We start from the raw sequence: 24,653 nt of genomic DNA, 5'->3' as shown, positions 1-24,653 counted from the left end.
CACGCCCTAAACAAACTGTACAAATGTACTATTGTATGCACGTATTTATGTGCCCTGCTTAGTTTATTAACCATGGTCGCTTGTCTGACTCAACCTGCTGTTGTCTTTCTTCAGAACCAGGGCTACGTTCACGTTATTATGTTGGAAGCCTGCGAAGAGCAAGACCGCCCACATACGGAAAAACGGTTGAAATTGTCTATGGTACCTGTCTGAGTGGTCTTGCTTTATCAGTCAATGCCACAGTGGTAAAATCAGGTTTATATCTCGATACATTCAACTACACCACGCTCGGAATATACCCTTGGGGATTTCGTGGACTCATTCAGAGAACTGATAGTCGTGAAGGATGGGGGCAGACCCTTTATCTCAAATACACGATAATTTTTGGTAAGTTACATATTACCCAAGTAAATTTGAACGTTTTAAAAGTTTATTTCCCTTGTAAATCTGAATCATGTACATGAAATACCACTGTATCGTTACTTTAACAAACATAGAGGTTTATGTTTAGAAACGCAGGCATTTAAACAAAGCCCGTGTTTACATTCTTCAAGTTGTACAAACAATGCTGAATCTGGAAGAGTTTGTCACTGTGATCCAGGCTACAAAGGAGAGTTTTGCGAACTTGGTGAGCAATTTCACAAATTGTTTCCAATTGTAGCTCTAGGCCTTTTTTTGGGAAAATACTAAACAAACTTACACTCCAGGTTGGAAAAAATAGGCTTTCAAACAATCTCACAATGGCATGTTGCGGTTAACACAAAAATTTATTTTTCAGCGATGGTTTACTGTTTTCCCAATCCCTGTAACACTGGCCTTTGTACGGAATATGTAAACGGATACAACTGCTCATGTCCAAATAATAGGACGGGCAAGCATTGCGAGACAGGTAAGCAAGAAACCAGATAAGAGTTTCACATGGGTTGTGCAATGAATTGTACATTGGCTCATGAAATAGCAGATAAACATAACGAAATATTTTATGGAGCGCTTTTTACACAATCTCCTTATTCAATTAAAAAGTATATCTGCTTTGTTAGCATAGAGGCGATTTGGCTCAATAGTTTTCCCAATGTGTATCAGTCGTCATTTCAGATACGTACTAAATCATTTTACAGTCATAAGCATGAGTGGATCGGTGCGAGTGGGGAGTCAGGAAAGAGTGGAACCCTATTCAAAAATCATCAAAGTTGTTTACGATGAATGCCAGGACAAAAATATCAGCAGGGTTGACGTTTCAGCGGCCGGTGAAAGCCGATACAGCGATACTTTCAACGCCACCGTCACCGATAACCAACCTTGGGGTTTTACCGCTGTGGTGCGAAGAACCGACAGACCTAGAGAAGGTTGGGGTCAAAGTCGGGTTCAGCTATCCTGGACAGCTGTCTTTGGTAAGAAATGTTGTTTAGAATTTCAATTATATTTGTTTGGACTGGTGTTAGAATATCGTGAAGCTAAGCGAAATACTTTCATGCCACAGACTTAAAGTCGAGTTTGTGGTTGTCTTGCCAAAATGGTGCAACTTGTCGCAACAGCATGGAAGGACGTATTTGCGATTGTTCACCGGAGTACGCAGGAAGATTTTGTGAAATACGTGAGTTCGAATTAATACGCCATGAAATTTCAAACACTGCTTGCATTTTATTAACGGTTAATACAGATCATTTTTCTCAACCTACGTAAATTTTCGTTTACGTTGACTTCGTTAAATGCACTAAATATGTTACGCATAAGTTACTTGAATTTACGATCCTATTTTTAGAACTTGTTCATTGTCTTTCCAATCCATGCCAGAGAGGTGAATGTATTGAACAGGCGGGTGGTTATGAATGCAATTGCCCGAAAGGCTGGAAAGGAAAAACTTGCGATATCCGTAAGAACTTGTGACAAGTTTTGTTATTCTTCATATCTTTTATTTAAATCCACATAACGAAATATTTTTGAATATGAACATAATTTTTTGCGGTAACCATGTCTCTCCTGAAGACGTTTCGGCAAAAACTTATGCAATCATCAGTTTGAATGACGCGATTGGTGTAGCATAATTTTGTGATGGCATAAGTGCCGAAACGTCTTCTTTCAAACATGACAGTGTTAACCCTTTAAGTACGGAGGGCACATATATGTGCCCAAAATGACATATTTTTTCTGGGATTGTCAAACGCTGGTTACTTGTCCTAATTTGTTAGCAAATAGCTCATTAAAAGCATAAAAGACCAAACATTATATTTATCTAAAATTAAGCATATGTTTGTATTTGACTTTTTTGAGTATTTCAGTGTTTCCGAAATTTTTTTTTTTTTTTTTTGCAACAAACAATTTTTTTAACTTCTTCCACGTACTACCTAAACGAATGCTTTTAGCGTCTGGTGATCTATTGTGAAAATGGACCTGATGATCCAAGCTTTCAATTGAACCAAAAATGTTTCCTCAGTTGTGACGTCATGATGATGTCATAATCACAACAACAAAAAAGTCGATTAATTTTTTCTTTTTTGACATATTTTTTGCCAGAAAGTTATTTTCATGAAATGAAATAATTTGACACATGTAAAGTGGAATTATTGCAAATAGCTTTCAGCAAAACATGCACTATAAGCACCTTAGCTGTGTGCAACAACAACGAGAAAATTACAAAAAGTTCACACAACACAAAATACAAATTCTTACATTCCCAAACTTTCATGATACAATTTAAAACAATCAATGCATAAATGCTTTTGGCATCCAGAGCATTTGTACATGGTCAACTTGCGTTGACCAATTCTCCGATCCGAACAGTGATAGCAATCTCGTCTGCATGACTTTTCTGGATAGTGACCACGAGAAACTGTAGAATGCACTATTTCTTTATACCCCAGGAGCGAAACAACTATCTTTTGTATAAAAGCCTGTCGTGCCATCTTGGTTTTGTGTGCAGTTTGATACAAAATATGACTGTTGACGATTGCTATGGACAATAACATGTCAAAAATTCTGCGATACCACTTCCTTGCTCGATGAGGAAACAAATAAACTTTTGATTTTTGGTCCAACAGGTCCACTCCACCCATAAACATGTTGTATTGGTCCACAGCAAATGGCTTCTTGATTTGGCGAAAACCTGTTGGCGATTTTTTGTCTCTAATTTCTTTGGGAGTGCATCCACTGTGATGAACTGTGGAAAGCATTGTTACACGCTTGACATCTTGCCAAGCACAAGTCAAAAGGTTGCCACACTTGGCAAAAACTGGATCATCACCTTTTCTTAGGGGCAATTGGGATGGCTTCAAACTTGATGGCATTCCTTTCCTATTATAATTGACTGTGCCACACACACCTATTCCACATTTACTCAGTTCTTTCGCAAGATGTGGAGAGGAGTAATAGCTGTCCATATAAACAACATGACCTTTATTCTGAAATCCATGCAAAAGATTTAAAACAACCAGCTGAGTTTTCGAAATTTTACCACTGGCTTCATCATGTACTTCTTTGCCACAATACATTTTCCAATTTAGGCAATATCCAGAGGATGCTTCGGCAACAACAAATGCTTTATAACCCCATTTACTAGGTTTTTTTGGATTATATTGCTTTAAAAAACTTCTTCCTTTGAAAGGTATGGTCATCTCGTCTAGAGAAAGTTCCTTCTGGGGATAATATAGCTCCGCAAACTTTGGAATAAACATGGAAATAATTGGCCGAATTTTAAAAAGTCTGTCATAGCCTGGTTCGTCACGCTTCTTTATATGTTTGTTGTCAACAAAGTGCAGAAATGAACTGATTTTTTGAAATCTATCTCTTTTCATGTAATTTGTAAACTCTGGAGTTTTTGTTGGGCCTGCAGTGCACCAGTAGTCTGAAATTTTTGGTTTAGTTACCAAACCCATCAAAAGCCTCAATCCAATAAATATTTTCATTTCCACTATTTCCACAGGTTTCCATTGTACAGACTGAGTGTTGATTTTCAAGCAATTTTCAGCATATAGATTGGTTTGGTTTACAAGCAACATCCAGAATTCTTCACTTAGAAACAGACTAAAAAAATCCATTGGTGTGGCATTATTCATGTCGTGTCTTGCAAACCCGAGAGGTGAACCACTGAACCTACATAACCAATCATCTACATAATCAGAGGCAGACACAGATGCCTGTATTGGATACAGCTCCCAAAAAAACTCATCCACTGGGGAGTTTCTAGACTGGCCTGGAGAGCGGCTTCTGTCGGTACCCTGTTGCCTAATCTGTCTTTTTTTGGCTCTTTTGGTTGCTGACTGCAAGAAAGCTTTTCTGTTGCCAGCAATACATCTATCTGACTCTCTTTCTTCTTCACACCTCACCTTCTCTTGCTGTGCACACAAACTTGCCTCCAAGTCAACCTGTAACTAAACTACACTTTACTCAATGCTTACTTATTTATCTAATTATCTAGGAGATTTTGCTCATATTTATTGCTAAATTGTTCAAAAAAAAACATTGCTTGCTTATTTACCGGAGTGTCTATGAGATCTAGTTCATCTTCACTTTCACTTTCATCAAATTCACTGCCTGATAATTCATCAGCTTGGTGAATTATTTCCTCCACTTCATCGGCAGTGTAAAACCTTTTTGCCATTGTATTAGTAGGCCTATATATATTTTTCTCAAAAATTGTTGCTAAATAACTGGAAAAGTTATTGCACAATAAATAACCAAACGCCAAAAGAACATATAATGAACAACTAACTTCCCTTGAAAAGGGTATCTATGCACCGAAATTTTGAAGTAAAAAAAATTTAACACTTTCTAAAACGTAACAAAACTCGAAAAATTTCAATGTAAAGTATCCCTATAAAACAGCTGGAATTAAAGTTTAGGCCTTGTTCTTACATCCAATGAGAACAACGTTGTTTTCAAGGCAGTTTGTGGACAAAAATATGGCATTTTATTATTTTGACCTAAAATTTCAGACAAATATTGCGTATTTTCAAATTTTATAGAAAGCAAGCTGAAAATAACAATTTACTTTTTGCATGTATGCAAAAATGAGAACAAATACTGCATTTTTGGTGTTTTGATTTTGTGTCTAGCACCTGCCGTTGTGGAGATATGGTCGTTTAAAAACTTACACTCGTTTATTGGCAAAATCGCAAATCTCGGCTCCGTACTTAAAGGGTTAATAGTCATGTTTGATTCCCTTTATACTCAGAATTATGAGAAAACCCGTGAGTTGTGTTCCTGGGTTTCTGTTTGTTGTTGAAATTTAAAAAATCCAGATTTCGCCGAACTTCTGAAGTACGTTATTACAAAACGTGTGTGCTCAACATTAGCAATAGACACCCACGCAGTCGGTAAATGTACAAGCTCGATACAGCCTCAGGGCATCATGACAGCATGTCTGTGAAATGCGTGCGCTGAATGTTTGGCACCACGTTAACAGTTCTGCTTGGATTAGGAAATTGTTTGAAACAAAAACAATCGAAACAAAACAAACAAGCGTTACAGGTATAAAAAATATATTATCAGATATGTGAAGCTGCTGTAGTGTCGAAAAGTAATTGGTGTTGCAAATTGAACTGAATTATTCCGATAAACACCATTGTATATAAATAGCAAATGATATTGGAAATCAAATGAAATAAGAAATCAATACACAAAGTCGGGCGAACTTTGTTTGAACTTACCATTGCACGATCTGTTGTAATGAGACCAGCAGCCCACGCATTTCGGCGTTGCGCAAGATACGTGAGGGAAAAGAAGTTTTCAAATAATGAAAAAAATGCAGTCTTGCACCATTCGTGCGTAACGGACAAGCAAAGTATAAAACATTGCCAATGGGCGAGACAACTCACAGTGCCGAACACGAAACGTAGCCGAAACAAATCAGATTATGGCAATGATTGGAGTTCTGATTATTGCTTCTGCATTTTTGCAAGTGGCTGTAACTCAAAATGGTAAGTTTTGTAAGAATCAAAGTGATTAGTCGATATTTTCAGTTATTCGTACCAAATTGTTACCTCGATTGGCTGCGACCATTTCACATTAATCATTAAATATTTTGACAACGACACACTGTAATTCAAAAAAAGAGCAGTTTAATATTTACACTTGTTCAATGCATTTTTAGGCGTGAATTATCACAGCGGCAGGACAAACGTTGGCAGTAATCGGCGTGGCGACGTCAAGAATATTACTGTTGTGTACAACCGATGCTACACTGGCGAAGCAAAAAACATAACTGCTGTTGTTACCGGAAAATCAAGATGGCCGGACACTTTTATTGCAGCAATAATTGAGATACAACCGTGGGGATTCCGTGCTGTTATTCAGCGGACGGATGCACAGAGAAATGATTGGGGACAAAGAGGAGTAAATATGAACTGGAAAGCTTTCTACGGTAAAATATTGCATAGCGTCTTTGCCTGTAATGCTCATAAAACAACTTGGTATCAAATTCGTTTCAGCAGAAGTATGTCGGAGGTAAAAGTCATTGCATGTACTTGTCCAATAATATTGTAATCGGAAATTTAAAAAAATAAAAACATCTTTAAAAGAGCCGTCTGAGACATTGACTTAAAAGTTTTACTCAGCTATACAGATACGGTATCGATCGACAGCCTACCAGGGTGGCTTGGTTCACCGATCCGGTGTTGTTTATTGTTTTTTCATCGGAAATTTTGATCTTTTTCATCAGTGCAAAGTTATTACATTCTAGAAATGTAACGACCACATTCTTCAACAGAAACTCCCGAATTCTATAATAATCCGTGTCAAAATGAAGCCAGATGCGACAACAGCGAGAATGGAAGGACTTGCTCATGCAATCCAGAGAACTACGGGAAATACTGCCAACACAGTACGGTGAAGTTGTTGTAATAGGAAGTCATCAAAGAGCTCGGGGAGTTTCTTTGCAACTCGTTTGCATTCGAGTAAATTCGGCAAGTCGCAATAGTGCATAATGTCTGCATTAACCCAAGAACGAAGATTCTGACCTGTTCTTCACGTAATAACATACACACAAACTAATAGCTTTAAAACAGGATCAGCAAGGTGTCGTTTAAAGAAAAACGAAATTTTTCTTTCCGTAAAAACACCCACCCACCCACCCACCCACACAAAGCATTGTATTGTATAGATTACCTATGGTCTGCTGGTTAACCTACAAAGCATTTCAGGTTATGTATATTGTTACCCGAACCCCTGCAATTACGACGAATGCACAGAACTTACAGATGATTTCAAGTGTACATGTCGGCCTGGAAGAACGGGGAAGAAGTGCGACAATGGCAAGTGTTATTCTCAGTTGCTCATGGCTTGAAATTAAGCAAAAAAACAACAGAACTTACTCTAATCAGTGTCAAAATGTTTTCATTTCATATAAAAGGAAACACTTAATTCTTTGTATTGTTTCCTGCAGCGTATTACGACGGTGTGTTAAGTGTTGCATTCGAAGAGGGCACAAACAGCATGACGAAAACTATTCTGTACACGGAGTGCAAAAGTGTTTCGCCATCCGAAGTTCGACTCGCTGTCAAATCAAATGTGTCACGTGACGTCGGTGGAAAGGCGTTGGAAGTTTTCAGCTGGGGATTTAGAGCCAAATTTTGGAGATTGAATGATCTGGGAACAAATCCTGGTTTTGAAACTGCGATAGTTGAATGGATTGCAGTATACGGTAAGACGATATGTGTACAATACAATCCAAAATTTGTAGTTTACCTAATATGTGACATAGCTTTGACAATCAACGGTGAAAGTCAGTGCGTTGGATTGTAATGCATAACTCTGCGTTCAATATTTCTGTTATATATCATGCGTGTGACTTACCGCATGATAAACATGTTATGTACGCAGACACTCTCAACCCACCAGGCAGTCTTTGCCAAAACGGTGGAACTTGTGAAAACACTGCCAACGGATCAATCTGTGTTTGTCCAGTTCGAACGACAGGAAGATACTGCGAAACACGTAAGCATTTTTTTGTTTCTCATGTGTTTATTCCAATACAGAGAACTGTGTGGGCGCCAAATGCATACTCAGTAAATTCTCGATTAAACTACGAACTACAACAAATATATACACCAACAAAAATTTGTAGAACTAATTATTGCCATGAAATGTCGGGTTGGTTTTGTTTTTTGTTTGGCACATTTTTATGTAAGGATCGTTGATAATTGTTCGTTTTATGTCATTTTTTTTGTATTTAAAGACGTTACACATTGTGCGTCATCGCCATGCATGCACGGAGGAACTTGCATTCCTGAAAATGACTTCTTCCGATGCATTTGTCCAGAAAGATGGGATGGAGATAGATGTGAACTTGGTAATGTTGTTTTATAGACATAACACACCAATCAACAGCATATTTGATCAAAAATCTCGCTACCAAACAAAACCACACATAATCTGTTTGACTGTATGGCAAAAAGAACAAAGAATACGTTATGAATACAAACAAGACTAGCTTACTACTCCAGCGCTAAGAGAATAACGCCTACCAGCAGTGAAGTCTGCAGTACATTAATTTTGATGGAAAGCAGACCGATTGTACACGACATAAACAAACTGTACAGATGTACAACTGTGTGCACGTATTCATGTGCCCTGCTTAGTTTATTAACCATGGTCGCTTGTCTGACTCAACCTGCCGCTTTGGTCTTTTTTCAGAACCCGGAATGCGTTCACGTTATTATGTCGGAAGCCTGCGAAGAGCAAGACCGCCCACATACGGAAAAACGGTTGAAATTGTCTATGGTACCTGCCTGAGTGGTCTTGCTTTATCAGTCAATGCCACAGTGGTAAAATCAGGTTTATATCTCGATACATTCAACTACACCACGCTCGGAATATACCCTTGGGGATTTCGTGGACTCATTCAGAGAACTGATAGTCGTGAAGGATGGGGGCAGACCCTTTATCTCAAATACACGATACTTTTTGGTAAGTTACATATTACCCACGTAAATTTGAACGTTTTAAAAGTTTATTTCCCTTGTAAATCTGAATCATGTACATGAAATACCACTGTATTGTAACTTTAACAAACATAGAGGTTTATGTTTAGAAACGCAGGCATTTAAACAAAGCCCGTGTTTACATTCTTCAAGTTGTACAAACAATGCCGAATCTGGAAGAGTTTGTCACTGTGATCCAGGCTACAAAGGAGAGTTTTGCGAACTTGGTGAGCAATTTCACAAATTGTTTCCAATTGGAGCTCTAGGCCTTAAATAGGAAAATACTAAACAAACTTACACTCCAGGTTGGAAAAAAATAGGCTTTCAAACAATCTCACAATGGCATGTTGCGGTTAACACAAAAATTTATTTTTCAGCGATGGTTTACTGTTTTCCCAATCCCTGTAACACTGGCGTTTGTACGGAATATGTAAACGGATACAACTGCTCATGTCCAAATAATAGGACGGGCAAGCATTGCGAGACAGGTAAGCAAGAAACCAGATAAGAGTTTCACATGGGTTGTGCAATGAATTGTACATTGGCTCATGAAATAGCAGATAAACATAATGAAATATTTTATGGAGCGCTTTTTACACAATCTCCTTATTGAATTAAAAATGAATTCTGCTTTGTTAGCATAGAGGCGATTTGGCTCAATAGTTTTCCCAATGTGTATCAGTCGTCATTTAAGATACGTACTAAATCATTTTACAGTCATAAGCATGAGTGGATCTGTGCGAGTGGGGAGTCAGGAAAGAGTAGAACCCTATTCAAAAATCATCAAAGTTGTTTACGATGAATGTCAGGACAAAAATATCAGCAGGGTGGAAGTTTCAGCGGCCGGTGAGAGCCTATACAGCGATACTTTCAGCGCCACCGTCACCGACAACCAACCTTGGGGTTTTACCGCCGTGGTGCGAAGAACCGACAGACCTAGAGAAGGTTGGGGTCAAAGTCGGGTTCAGCTATCCTGGACAGCTGTCTTTGGTAAGAAATGTTGTTTAGAATTTCAATTATATTTGTTTGGACTGGTGTTAGAATATCGTGAAGCTAAGCGAAAAACCTTCATGCCACAGACTTAAAGTCGAGTTTGGAGTTGTCTTGTCAAAATGGTGCAACTTGTCGCAACAGCATGGAAGGACGTATTTGCGATTGTTCACCGGAGTACACAGGAAGATTTTGTGAAATACGTGAGTTCGAATTAATACGTCATGAAATTTCAAACACTGCTTGCATTTTATTAACGGTTTAGTATAAAACAGATCATTTTTCTCAACCAATTGAAATTTTCGTTTACGTTGACTTCGTTAAATGTATTGCCTGAAGATGTTAAGCATAATTTACTTAAATTTACGCGCCTATTTTTAGGACTTGTTCATTGTCTTTCTAACCCATGCCAGAGAGGTGAATGTATTGAACAGGCGGGTGGTTATGAATGCAATTGCCCGAAAGGCTGGAAAGGAAAAACTTGCAATATCCGTAAGAACTTGTGACAAGTTTTATTATTCTTCATATCTTTGCTTCATTATATTGAAAACCAAAACAAAATACTTTTGAATATGAACATATTTTTTTGCGGTAACCATGTCTCCCCTGACTGCGGGTTGGTTCCTTTCCAATATTATTTTCTTCCAGAGGGGCCATGGATACAAGGTACTGCACGGGTAGGGTCTCACAGATATTCGTCCGAACCTGGCAAAGAGATGGTTGTGAGTTACGATCGTTGCTATAGCGGGGTTGCTAATGAGGTCACAGCGACCGCTAGTGGCGCTTCAAGATACTCCGATACTTTCGAAGTCGAAATCCTCGAAATATTTGCTTGGGGATTTCGATCCATGGTACGGAGGAGCCACGAAACTAATTGGGGACAAAATGATGTAGAAATGCAATGGACGGCTTATTTTGGTAAGAATGTTTATTGATTTTGTCTTTTTGGAACTTATAATGGATAGATTATTTTGCCACTTAAATATTAAAACGACAACTTTTAATGTTCAGATTCGTACGATTATGAAAGCAACCCTTGTTTAAATGGAGCACTTTGCACCAATAGTGAGGACGGACAAACTTGTCACTGTACTGAACGGTTTGTCGGAGAGTTCTGCAAAACTCGTAAGTCAGCTAATACATTGCGTATAGTAAGGATGGTCAATTAATTTGTGATGATAATATTTCGATTACTGTATATGTAAGCACTACAAAATTGCAATATAGTAAATTTCTAAAATGCCTGCAATACTTTGAAAACGTTTCTAAAAAATTTTTTGCAACTTTTTCTGTAGCTGGTAATAAATAATATTCTTGATCAGCTTTGATTCACTGCTACCCGAACCCATGCAACGGGGGAAGTTGTACCGAACTTGAAAACGATTACCAATGTTCCTGTCCAGGGCAAACTGGGGGAAAGAACTGTGACAAAGGTAACAATTGTCGGATTTACTTTTTTCGTAGTTTAAGAAGCATTGAAGTCAACTTTGCAACATCTATAGCACTTGATTTTGTGCATTAGGATTTGACCACTTTTCTTTATATGCAACTTTCCATTGTTGTTTAATTTCTGTTTGGATTCCTTGAGTGGTGGCATTAAGGAATTTATTTTTTATTTACATTTATTTTCCAACAAAGTAACAGCACAAATCAATCTCAAACAATTTTCACAGGTTACCATGTTTACCGCACGCCCGTTACGTTTGAAAACACAACTGCATCGAGTACAACCGCAGTAATTCTCTACAACTCCTGCATGAGGGAAGCTCCTTACGAAGTAAATGCTACGGGTGTAAGTGGTTACGGTCAAAACGCCGGAGTGAATGTGTACGAAGCTTACAGCTGGGGCTTCAAAGTGAAAGTTTGGAGAAAGAACAAAGGAACAAATCCACTCTATGAGGCAGTTGCCCTTAATGTGGAATCTTATTTCAGTAAGTTCAGGAACAAGTAAACAATGGTTATTTTTAACTATTTGGTTTTAGATTCTGTGAACTTTTCTTTCAACCCGTGTCAGAACGGAGGGTTTTGCCTTAACGCTGTGAATGGAAGTATTTGCGATTGTCGAATCCGTACAACTGGACGATATTGCGAAACTCGTACGTAAAACCGCCTCCGAATAGTTTTAAATTTAAAATTAAGTGTTTTTCACGCATTTTTAGGACAAACCCATTGCGCGTCGTCACCTTGTATGAACGGTGGAACTTGTGTACCCTCTTACAGCTACTTCAGGTGTAATTGTCCAGAACCCTACACAGGAGACAGATGCCACGTTGGTAAGTAATCCAAACTCTATTGAAGTATATATTGATTCATAGCGTGATTCAGCATTTGGTAAGAGCTTAAAATTATTATGACTAATACTATTTGTTGCAAAAAGTGGAAACAAAATTTTGAAACAAGCATTGCATCACAAACCCGAAATAATGTAGTATACGTGGCGGTAAATTTCTGCGTCAAATACAAAAAAATGTAATAGGAATCACTGCACCATTTGCGACAATTTTTGTTTTGATTAGAACCAGCCATTCGAAAGTTGGAGCACATACCTTCGTTACCAGTTGTCACTGGGCCACCATACGGAAAAATCATCACAGTTGTTTATGACCGTTGTTACACTGGTGTTGCATATGTGGTCAACGCAACTGTTGCCGGCTCAACAGCTTATTCCGATACTTTCAACCACACCATTCTCGATATCTATCCTTGGGGATTCCGAGCGCTCGTACAGAGGACTGATCGTCCCGGAGAAGGATGGGACCAAACCATCTACATGCGATACAGAGCCATATTTGGTAAATATTTTACATCCAAGTGATTGCGGACACTAGTATCTATATATTTGATTAAGTGCCGCAACTGAAATCCTTCACATAGGACAAAACTGCAGTATTTTGACTTGCTATATTTTTATATTCTCTCCAAAAGTAGTTTTATTTACAAATAGATATGTTGCCTTCGCAAATAAGTTCGGCATATGCAAGTAAAATAATCGTAATAATCATTAAGCTCAACCACAACTGACTTTTCCTACTGTCTGTTTCAGAAACGCGCGCTTACCTTCGCGACACATGTATATATGCAACTGGATGCACAAACACAGCTGATGGAAGACAGTGTCATTGTCGTCCAGGATTTAAGGGGGAATTTTGCGAAGCAGGTACGATTACTTTACCATATGCTGCCTCTCATTTTTAGTCACGAAAATTTTCGAAAGATAATTTCATTTAAGAATTTACTAGAAAAATATGTCCTAATGATACAGATTCTTTCAGTCTGAATTAATAAATACCTTTTATATTTAATACTATCTGTTTTTTACAGCAATGTTATATTGTTACCCAAACCCATGCCAGAGTGGCAGTTCTTGCACGGAATATGATAGCGGTTATAACTGTACATGTAACGAAGACAGAGTTGGAAGAAACTGCGAAATAGGCAAGTTATCATATCAAATATCACCAATTAGGAAAGTTTATTACGTAAGTTGAGTTGTAGTGCCTCGAATGCTTCTACAACATGTTTTGCAAACAAATAATGTTGAAGCAATGGACCTAAGATTTGTCTTTAATTGAAGGAAAACAATTCCTTTATTTGAGCTGCATACACAGGGCAACAGTTTCGACTTATTGTTTAGTAAAGAAAATATGTAAAAAATCAAAACAATGCCATCACATAAAAAAATTGTTTAGTTCAATTTAGTGCAGAAAATCGCCAAAAACATGTGATCTCATTATTTTGGTGTACATATATACTTTAAAATCACAAACAATAACATGAAAACATTTGTACATTCTCCAGTTATCAGAACAAATGGAAGAAAAAGGATCGGTTCCCTCACACGCGTTCCCCCTTACTCTAAATCCATCGATGTGGCATACAGCAGATGCATGAGCTCGGTGGCAACAAACGTGAGCGTGTCTGCGAGAGGTTCGACCACATACAGCGACACTTTCACTGCAGTCGTCCTTGAAGTGTTTCCTTGGGGCTTCCGGGCTGCAGTAAAACGCACTGATATCACGAAATCTGGTTGGGGCCAAACCACAGTGAAGTTGTATTGGACGGCACACTTCAGTGCGTACTTTTTGGTTATAATTTGTCGAAAATATGGTTTGTTTAGGCATTTGTTACTTTTGTTAATTAATGAAAGGCTATACAACATGTGAAAATATCCTGCAACTTTATAAGTGGCATCTCTTTTCGTAATGAACTATCAAAACATCGCTAATAAATGTGATGTTGGGACTACACTGCAGTTGTATAAATGGTTTATTAATGTGATAATAAATAAAACAATACAAACAAAATCGTTATAAAAACGACAAATCAGCGTCAACGCGATATCAAATGTTCTTCGGTAACTAAAACTACTGCCTATGGTGATCTTTGATATTTTTTAGGTGCCGAAAAGTTTCTACCTGCTTGTCAAAATGGAGGAACTTGCTACAATCAAGTTGATGGAAGAGTTTGTGGATGTGCGGACGGGTTTACTGGAGCCCTGTGCGAAACGCAAATTGTGTAAAGATACCCATATTACAATATCAACTATAATTCTGTAATCTGGACTGTACATTTTGTTAATAAAACTTCCAATCAAGTTGTTGCCTATCAGTGTCGTTTTTAAGTTAAATTTTGCAGCAGCCATACGGCAGCTGAACGATGAATTTTCCATAAGCAGTGCTGGAATTTTTACTTTGGTCCTTTATGCCAACGGCAATGCTGCAAATGGAATATTGTATAAGCAATAGCGCCAACAACGTTTTTTTTTATTGTGAGCTTCAGTCAGGGCCACTGTTTCGACCTAACAGGTCTTATCAGTGTAGCTATGGTGTTACTTACAACGATCTTGTCTGCTAAATAGCCTGCAAGACTTCCACTTTGTGGTGAATATACAACCGCCATTAACCATGGTGTATCAAACTACTTGGTGTAACCCAACAGTAACCGCAAGTTGAACCGAAAAGCTTGCTTAAATGCAAAATATTTTCATAAAATTTGAGCAATTTAATTTCTGCCACGCTAACACTGATTTCCTTGTAAAACATGATAGCAATCATCCATGTTAAAAATACAAAGAATTTATGATTGATAATTGAATATAATTGAACTGTCACTTTGTCATAAAAAACTTACATGTAATAAATGAGCACAAAAAATCGGCATATTTTGCGGTGGTAAATTCAATGAGGCAGAACGATTTGAGACCAGGTGTTTAGTTTTATGATCAGTAAACAATCATTCAACGTTCGATCGATATATTGGCTGACCATTTGGTTACCAAATTAGATCTAAGCCAGGTCTAGCTGGTTCGTAGGAGCATTAGTGTTAGATTATGATGGCAAACACAATTTTAAAGAAGTATTGTGTAGTGGATAGCATGAAAGATTCGCATTTCATTGCGAAAAGGTTATTATGTAATTTTAGCGAGCTGTTAACGGTGTGACCCGTAGCTCTCACAGACTAATATGTGATCTTGCCTGTCCCTGTTGAATTTTCGTGCCAATTGTTCTTGTCTTGGGTAACTCTTGTTTCGCCAGGCTGCGAAGCCACGTCTTGGGTAACTCTTGTTTAAGGCCGGTCGCACAGTTCGTGAATATCTCATGTGTTTTGTAAACATTTTTACGACACCAGGTTGCGGAGCCACGCTTTTCTGTGTAGTTAAAAAAAGGATCCCTGGTAAACTGCACCTTGGAGAAAAATATCCTAAAATAGTAAAATGGAACATAATCCCCGGAAACAGGGAGAATTTAACAACAAAAAGACCTAAAAGGTGGCTTTTGTTGTAAGTCTATATCACAAAAACTGTCAAAACTTACAATTTTAAGTCACTGTTGACTTACATGTTGAAGCCTGAACCTATATGTGCCGTAAAGCTTTCTTTAAAAAAAACGCTGTGCTTTGGTCTATGCGGTGTGGCGCTTTTTGGCAACCTTTAAACCTTACAACATTTTTTAGGCTTTCGCCAAGTCGTAGTTGCATATTCAAAGAAATTACGTTAAGTAAACGGCATTTTATTGATTACGACATCACGACAAAAACACAATTCAGTGTAACGCCAAGTTAAGTACCCTACATCGCTTATTAATCGCATCTAATTCCTGGTATGCCTGAAGCTTGGAACGAATGAAGCAATTGAGTGGTCAGTTTGCATGGCTCGTATGTTTCCTGTCTTTGGATTGGTTCCGACATCAACAAATAAATGGTAGTTGTTGTTGGCGTAGTTTCGCGGGGGCAGGCAAACAATGTGTTCACCAGTGTAGTCTGTAGTTGGCACCATTTAATCGTATTCAATTAAGAAACTATGCTGTTTTCAACAACACAATTGTGAGCAAGGCTTGTTATATTTGTATGTTACGCTGTGGCGCTTTACCAATTAGGGCCGACTTGCTAGTTTTTATCGTTCTGTTGAAGAAATAGTCGCTTGCTGCTGATAATATTTTGTTGTCATGGAAACATTGTACTATCGTGGTCTGTGCTTTCATATATCGGAGGAAAATATATATATGATAAATATCGCGACATTTCAGTTTGAATGGGTCTAAAGTTCAATAGATATGTAATTACAGAATTGAGGCCAAAAGCATTCCCATTTAACGTCAGCGCTGTCAGGTCATGACACTTTTGCGTTATATTTGCGTGGTTGCCATGTGCTTTTCTCGGTAAAATCTGACGAACCAACGACAGTTGAATACGTGACAACCGTTTGGACACATGACTTCGTTGAATAACCCAGATCTGATCTTTCAAGATGTGGGTCCGTGTGTTTTTATTGAACCCGCAACTGAAGATCTGAAGCACATGTATTGTGTTTTAATGCGTGATTTTGTGTGGTTGATTTGACCTGTGCGAAACCACTCATTATGTTTTTGGGAATACACTCTGTTGCTATCATGACAGTTAATCTATCGTGACAGTTCCAATGTGTGGAACAAGAATACGGAGAAAAACATGTTAAAGTAGATCATATTTTTATTAATCTCGAGGGAAAAACTACAATCTATTTCTCTATCAATGGAGTTGTTAAGTGTAGACCTGACCTTCCCAAACTTGTGGTCGAACATCGAATTTTATGGGTCGCAACAGTTCACCAACATCACACAAAATACATATTTGACTATAGACGTACTATGCTACAAAGTGTGTGATAAACGCAAGGGGTTAGCGAGCGTAAAAGTTTACGAGTTGTGTAAAATAAGTGAGAATCAATGTGAGAATTACCAAGAAATAAAGAGTGGGAATTCAAATTTTTACATTTGTCTGGAATAACTAAATGAAACTGATTTCATTGCAATAACTATACTCGCTAAACGTATACGTTTGTGGTTCTAGAGCGTTTCTGGTGTGCGCAGAATCCACTTCGGTATTCAAAAATATTTCAGTCCCCACAAGAATAACATAATGCTTTAATTTGTAATTTATGTACAAATAAAAAGTCATTATGAATTACACAACAAATAAAAAGTCATTATGAACTTACAGTTCAACAAGAAGACAGTATGGATGTTGAAATTGTCAACTAAACGTTGGCAGGAAAGAATGTTTTCCAGATTACGAACTTGCAACAAACCTACATTGCAAATATTGCAAATACAAATTAAATTCACTTTAACGTCAAGTTACGTAGGGGACATATTACGTTGCTGATCGCACTGGTTGGTTCGCAAGGCTTATGTGTTCACTGTCGTTGATTTGAGACCTGTTCCCCGCAGAGCAGTGCTGTTAATTGTTACTGTGTAATAGAACACAAAGCTTACTCCTGTGGCTATATTCAGTTATGCAGATTTTATTTTTTCATCAGAGATAAAGTGAATAATTTTAGATAAATGAAGCAACTGCATCGCTCGTTAGAAAGCGCAAATTTTGGGAAAAGATTTTGTCTTGTTTTCACCGCATTTTATGCTGTTGGACTGTAAAAATTTTATAACGACTTGCTGGTTTTACTTCTGGTAAAATAATCGCTTTCACTTAAACTAATTTGTAGAGACCAAAATTCTCAACGACTGGAATTGAAACAACGAGAGTTCATAATGGGTGACCTATTTAATGTCGAGATATTTCAGTTCGAACATGTCAATAGTTCAAGAGATCTCATTACACAATTTCGGCTACACTAGATTCTTATTTAATGTCAGCGCTTTCAGGCCATGACACTTCAACGGTTCAATTTACATGATTGCGGTGTGCTTTCCTCAGTAACACATGACGAAGCAATGATAGCTGAATATATGTCAACCTCTTGGCTACATAGGTTGTGGTGAAAGACAATGCGATACTTTAAGATGTTGATCCCACCCAGAAACAGCCGTACCACATGTGTTGTATTACACACCAGTGCGTTTGCGTGTGGTTGATTGTAAGCTATCAGACTTGAATGGCTTGTCGTGAATATAACCACAAGAAAAAAAACATGTTTGAAACCAACTAAAGTGTTTGCTAGAAGGCAAACTGTAGATTTTTCATATTTTGTGGGACACTGCATACACTATTGTTATTTTTCACATGTGAATTTGGCATTGTTTATTTACGATAGTCCACGCACTTCACAGCGTCCTTACCGACAGCACAGGAAGAGTATGTTTGCACGGCTTGTGTCGCTTTTGTTGGATTTGTTCCCACAGCGTTTCCGCATGCATCGTATTTGGAAAGATTCGCCGCACGTGAAAAAAAGATTTTATCTGCGCTTTACTTTACTGATGATTCTCAGTGCGCTTTGGTTAAAATAAAAATGGGATATATGAGTCGGTGAATTGCTTGGTGAGTGGTGAAATACGACGCTGTGCTGTCTTATTTTGGATTTAACCACACGGGGCACATGACGCGCCATACCCACAACGGATATAGATTAAATGTATAAATTGAGGGAAGGTATACCTTATGAGAGTCATCCAGACTGTTATGAACAGCTTAAACATGAAGGTCTATAAGCGCATTTAATCTGCAGTTTCCGTTGTAACAAAATACTGTTTATTGTTTTCACATAGTATATGAATTTTGCGTTTCTAACGTGATAAATGTTAATATTAGCTTGTTGCATGCCCAACAATAATAAATACGTATTAGCGGTATGACTTTATGTATAAAACACGTGTTTAAATTTATTTCATGATTTTACTATATCTTGGACATTATACTGTTTCAAGTTGTTCAGGAATCACATTTCTTGTTTAAAAAGTATTCTTCAAGGTAAGCTTTAAATTCTTTTTGTTTGAAAATGTGGAATTCCACACCGAGTTGTATCTCGTAGGTCTATAAGATATGGACAGCAAAATGAACATGATTTTTAGTGCCCCGTTATTTAAATGTTTCCGAAAAAATTGTTGTGACGGTTTACGCGTCATTTGCAGAATTAGTTTGAAATGCACTACATCGTCATCTTTCTTAAAAAAACTAAATACAAAAGATGTCTACTTTGAGCGCGGATATAAAAGGCAGCACCTCCACGAAGATTGTATATTTTCATCGTCAAATATTTCTATAATTTGAAACCAATCCTGTTTCAACAGATACACTTTTTATTTCTTAGAAAATGATTTCCTCAAACTGCCCAAAGCTCTTTTGTGTGATTCTTATCTGGAGCTGGTCTACTGCGCAACACACGATTTCAGAAAATAGTACGCAAAGTAAGAAAGTTTGCTAACAATATTTAAATAAAATAAACCAAACAAAAATCGACCGACTTGGCGTGGGTGATAAGCAACGAGCAAATTTCCAAATAAATTTGTAGAAACAAAACTTTACACCGATTGTCAAGTTATTTGTATTAGTCAATAATAATTGCAATAACGGCGCACGAATAAATGCTATACACATAACTAAAATGGCAATCTTTTCTTCAGGGAAGTGCACAGGACCATTCGACAACATTGATTGTGTGTGTCCCGAAGCAATGTTCGCCTGTGCGTGTCGAAAAGAAAGCAACTGCACTTGGGGATCAGGGTGCATTCCAATGGCCTGGAAATTCGACAAATTCAACCAGTGCGGCGATTGGAGTGATGAACTACCCACGAAGAAACCAGGCGATTTTTACTGCGACTGCGCAAACACATCCTCCGGCTGCATATCAGGATACCCAACATTTTACAAAGAGTCCGACAGGTTCGTTAGCAACAACAAAACATAGAAATACTAACTTTCTGTAAAATATCAAATGCTTTTACCAAATGTATTTTTATTTCTGCCACAGTTCGTTTGTTGTTTTTCTTCGGCTTTTGAACTTAGCGTGGTGTTTAATTGCAAACATTCTGTAGCCACAAATATTCCTGTGCCAATAATGTCACAAGCATATTATTTTACATCTTCATATATATTCAATCCATAAGCAAGTAAAATTAAGCAAATTGTTGGTCATATAGATGTGACCAGAGACCAAGTTGCAGCGATTGGAGTGATGAAAAAAACTGTCCGAATCCCTGTTCAAAAAACCAAACGATGTGCGCATGTTACGGAAAGGTGAACGACGGATGCACTACGCCGTGTGTACCGAATAGTTGGGTAAATGACGGAAAGGACGATTGCTTCGACAGAAGTGATGAACCGGCAGGCAGTTGCCCAGAAAAATACTTCAAATGTGACTGTTTGGGACAGAGGAATTGCGAGGGTTGTGTTCCAGATAAAAAAGTCTGCGATGGCTACAACGATTGTCGCGATTGGTCGGATGAAAGAAACTGCAGTTGCGGCGAAGGTTATTTTGAGTGTGATTGTTATTCCACTCTCAATTGCACGAAATCTCCAGGCTGTTTACCATGGGGATTTCATTTCAAATGTAGCGGAAAATCAGAATGCGGTGATTGGAGTGACGAAAGAAACTGCACGTGCAAAGCGAACCAGTTTGCTTGCAATTGCTACAAACAACCTGGCGGCTGTGGAAGTATCAAAGGATGCATCGACATGAAACGGAGATGCGACGGGAGTCAGGATTGTCCGCAAGCGGAGGACGAGATGAACTGTACGTGTGCCAAATTCCAATGCGGTTGCTATAGCAACAAGTGCCCTTTGAGTGGATGTATCAATCATGAAAAAGTTTGCAACGGCGTCAACGACTGTGGGGACTGGACAGATGAGCTTAACTGCACTCAACTGGAATCCCTTCACCATTCCTGCAAGGTGACACCAGCTTGGTGTGGAAATGAAGTCACTGTGTTTAATTGTGATCAGTCACAATCTTATTACAACGTCACTGGAAAAGGAATTTTAATCAGCACATTATACAACTACCGATGCTCGCCTGATGAAGAAGTTTGCGTCAGTGGTAAAAGGTATATCACTGGTATGGGCAAACAACGCAAAGAACTCTTTCAATGTCAAGACGGAAATTTTATTGATAACAAATACTTCTGCGATGATAACAGTGCGGTCGGATCATCCTGCAACGATGACAGCGACGAACGGTGCGAAAGATTTGGATTTCGCTGCTCTGGCACGACCAGGAAATCTGTCTGTAGTTTGCCGCAAGCGAATCTTTACGACTCCTTGCCAAACTGTGCCGACCGATCGGATTTATGTTTCGTCGAAGGTGAATTCAGATGCTTTCAGTGCCTGGACCGCCGTTTAATGATTTCGCCAAGTCAGGTTTGCGATGGCATTGCTGACTGTTACGATTTGTCGGACGAATGCTTTTGCAAAAATATGACAATTTGCAACGAAATACGTGGCTCATGTCCCACCGGACAGATACAATGCAATGCGAGCTGTGTGAACATGACAGAGGCCTTGTGCAACCCAAAAGTAGACTGCACTGGTTATAACACTAAATACTGTAGTTGCAGCAAAACTGCAGATAAATTTATGCAGTGCCTGACATGGAATGGCTTCGAAATGGTAAGAAAATGCGACGGAAATCCAGAGTGTAAATTGTTCGAGGACGAATGTAGTGATTGTCCCAATCCACCAGCCTTTTGTCAAACTTCGTGTGTACGAAGCATTAAGACCCTGTGGCAACGGTCCAAAATCGACACCAAAGTTCGTTTTTGCAATGGGGTGGTCGAAAAAACGTTCGGGATCGATGGTATCAGCCCACAATGCGCACTGCAAGGAGAACAATACTGCAACGCTTCACGATTTTACTGCATTCATAACATCAATAACGTTAACATCGCACTGTCAAGGGTTTGCGACGGTTTTGTGGATTGCGACGACGAATCAGATGAGGCAACTACTCTGTGCAAAGGGAAATGGATGGAATGCGCGAACCGAAAACAAAATATCTCTTCTGGTTTAGTTTGTGATGGAGTTTTTGACTGCAATGATGGAAGTGACGAGGCCGTTCAGCTCTGCCGCAGTACACGATTTAAATGCTTCTCGGGCAATGTATATTCCATCGATATAAAGTTTGTGGAGAATGGCATCACAAACTGTCAGGATGGCAGCGACGAATGTCTTACAACATTTTCAAACCGATACGAAATGATCGCCAGTTTAGTTTTTAGAGCATTTTTCTGGATTATGGGCATGTTGGCAATTATTGGAAACTCTGCAGTTTTCCTGACAACAGCAAAAATCTTGTACCAGGCAAATTCTATGAATACCATAACAAAATGCAACAACATGTTCATTCTCAACCTCTCCGTTGCTGATTTTCTTATGGGTGTATATCTCTTAAGCGTAGTGTCGGTTGGGGTTTCCTTCAAAGGCTCGTACTGCATTCACGACCGCGTCTGGAGAACCAGTTGGAGCTGTTCGAGTCTGGGCGCCCTGGCTATTACGTCCTGCGAGGCGTCCGCTTTTGTCATGACCGCAATGACAACATTCAGGTTATCTACGGTTCACAATCCTATGCTTGGACGCCAAATCGAATTTAAAACCGTAGCCATCCTCACAACGTTTCTGGCATGGGGTTTTGCTGTGATCATAGCAGTACTTCCACTGATCAAGTTCAAAATTGAGTACTTTCAAACAACCGTATGGTTTTCCAATTACTTCTTTGGTTCTCAGGATATAAATGTAGAGACAATGCTACAACTCGCCAGAAATATCTCAAACAAGGTCGTTTTAAGATGGTCGGAAGCAAAACACATTGTCTCCGATGCATTTCCCAACTCGATACGCGGCGAATTCGGTTATTACGGTGAAACAAGTGTGTGTTTGCCTCGTCTGTTTGCAACGAGTGACGAACGAGGCTGGGAATATTCAGCCCTTATTATCACCATCAATTTTCTAATGTTCTTCTACATCTTTGCCGTTTACTGCTACATTTATAAGGCGAGCAACCGTATGAAAAACTCAAAGAGTTCGAACACCAGTACAAGGTTACAGAGGAGAATATTCCGACTTATCGCAACTGATTTTTGCTGCTGGATTCCAGTTTGTATCATGGGTTATTTGAGCTTGGCAGGTGTCAAGATGCCCACAGAAACATACGTGGCAAGCGCCTGCATCCTTCTGCCAATAAACAGCGCCCTAAACCCGATACTTTACTCCAATATTATCGCTGATAGGTTTGACGAGACCAAACGATATATCAGCAGGAAGACGTCGGATAAGTTTGTTACCTCCGGAAGCGGTTCGTCTAAACGCAACGCAACATCTAAACGCAATTCGGACATGTTGTTGGAAGAGATCGAAAATCCTCCGGCAAACAACACCTAAACAAGCCCGTTGACTCCCTTTGTAATATTTTGTGTTTTCCAGAATAACTTTTGGTCGAATGTTTGTACATATTTGTATATACAGTGACTGTTAAATCAATCAATCAATTTTCATGGCTCTAGTTGCGCCCTTTGTTTTGACGAATCATTGTTTGCTATATAAGCCTACATAGAATGACATATTTATATGAAACCACCCGGTGTGTTTTGGCTTCCTAATTATCTACTTAACCTTCACAAACGTTACACACTTGCGACAAATGTCTAATAGAAAAGTTACTTAAAATTTTGAAGCAGCCATCAGCAATGTCCATACTTTTGTGGAAACGTGGAAAAAGCAAACAATTGCATAACATGGTTGTTGAATATGTTGAAAACATTATGTTGTGTTTATTATTGTTGAATAGAAACCAACACGAAAATCAGACATCGTCTTGAACGAATGTTTTGGTGCAAACGGTTGATTTTAGTATATGTATCATTTCAAATGTGTTTGCATTAAGTTTGGCGCAGGGTTGTTGATAACCATCCGATTTATTCCCATCAAATGCACGGTCCATCTGTACATATAACTCTTTCATCAACTTGGGTATAGCAAGTTTCTCAGTTTTGACAAACGATGGAGATATTTTGGACCTTTAAAAAGAAAAAAAAATATGTCAAAAAAAGAAGTGTTCCTTCGATACCAAATTCTGATTTTCCATTGAGGCAGATTTTGCTCTGGTAAACAAAGTTAAACGTGATATCAACTACAAAAACGGTAATTTATTAACACGGATCTTGCTGAGTTTTCAAGAACAAATTCTGCTTTTGTGGTTACATAGTGATATATTGTAATATAATCACCACACTTGACCATTATCAACTAACGTGACGTCATTAGCAACCCCGCTATAGCAACGATCGTAACTCAAAACTATCTCTTTGCCAGGTTCGGACGAATATCTGTGAGACCCTACCCAGTACCTTGTATCCATGGCCCCTCTGGAAGAAAAACTCATTAAATATATTGTAAAGGAGCCAACCCGCAGTCAGGACGGACATGGTTACCGCAAAACTTAAAAAAAATTTCATTAAAAAAAATCGTTTCACGAATGTAATATAAAGAAGCATAAAGACCTGGAACTGCAAAATGTGTTGCACGTTCTTACGGATGTCGTTTTTTCCT

The 24,653-nt window shown here is 38.5% G+C and overlaps 1 protein-coding gene across 2 annotated transcripts in view; it reads left to right on the top strand.

Annotated features, from left to right (window-relative positions):
* LOC145901345 (uncharacterized) overlaps positions 1-24,653 on the top strand; it is a 45,649-nt gene that overhangs the window by 2,698 nt on the left and 18,298 nt on the right. The window contains exons 8-25 of one of the 2 annotated variants that reach the window (XM_082988988.1): positions 115-387; positions 512-628; positions 779-889; positions 1,119-1,391; positions 1,481-1,594; positions 1,763-1,873; positions 6,089-6,358; positions 6,704-6,817; positions 7,137-7,247; positions 7,379-7,636; positions 7,816-7,929; positions 8,171-8,284; positions 8,629-8,901; positions 9,026-9,142; positions 9,293-9,403; positions 9,633-9,905; positions 9,995-10,108; positions 10,287-10,397. In XM_082988988.1, the coding sequence (XP_082845114.1) occupies positions 115-387; positions 512-628; positions 779-889; positions 1,119-1,391; positions 1,481-1,594; positions 1,763-1,873; positions 6,089-6,358; positions 6,704-6,817; positions 7,137-7,247; positions 7,379-7,636; positions 7,816-7,929; positions 8,171-8,284; positions 8,629-8,901; positions 9,026-9,142; positions 9,293-9,403; positions 9,633-9,905; positions 9,995-10,108; positions 10,287-10,397 (2,979 nt within the window). The remainder of the gene's footprint in view (positions 1-114; positions 388-511; positions 629-778; positions 890-1,118; positions 1,392-1,480; positions 1,595-1,762; positions 1,874-6,088; positions 6,359-6,703; positions 6,818-7,136; positions 7,248-7,378; positions 7,637-7,815; positions 7,930-8,170; positions 8,285-8,628; positions 8,902-9,025; positions 9,143-9,292; positions 9,404-9,632; positions 9,906-9,994; positions 10,109-10,286; positions 10,398-24,653) is intronic. The other variant, XM_082988989.1, reaches the window with a different exon arrangement.

This window comes from Ascidia mentula, chromosome 5 (assembly GCF_947561715.1).
Source record: "Ascidia mentula chromosome 5, kaAscMent1.1, whole genome shotgun sequence".
Classification (NCBI taxonomy): Eukaryota; Metazoa; Chordata; class Ascidiacea; order Phlebobranchia; family Ascidiidae; genus Ascidia; species Ascidia mentula.
Note: the sequence above shows the minus strand (reverse complement) of the source record. Positions and strands in the feature narration are given on the sequence as shown.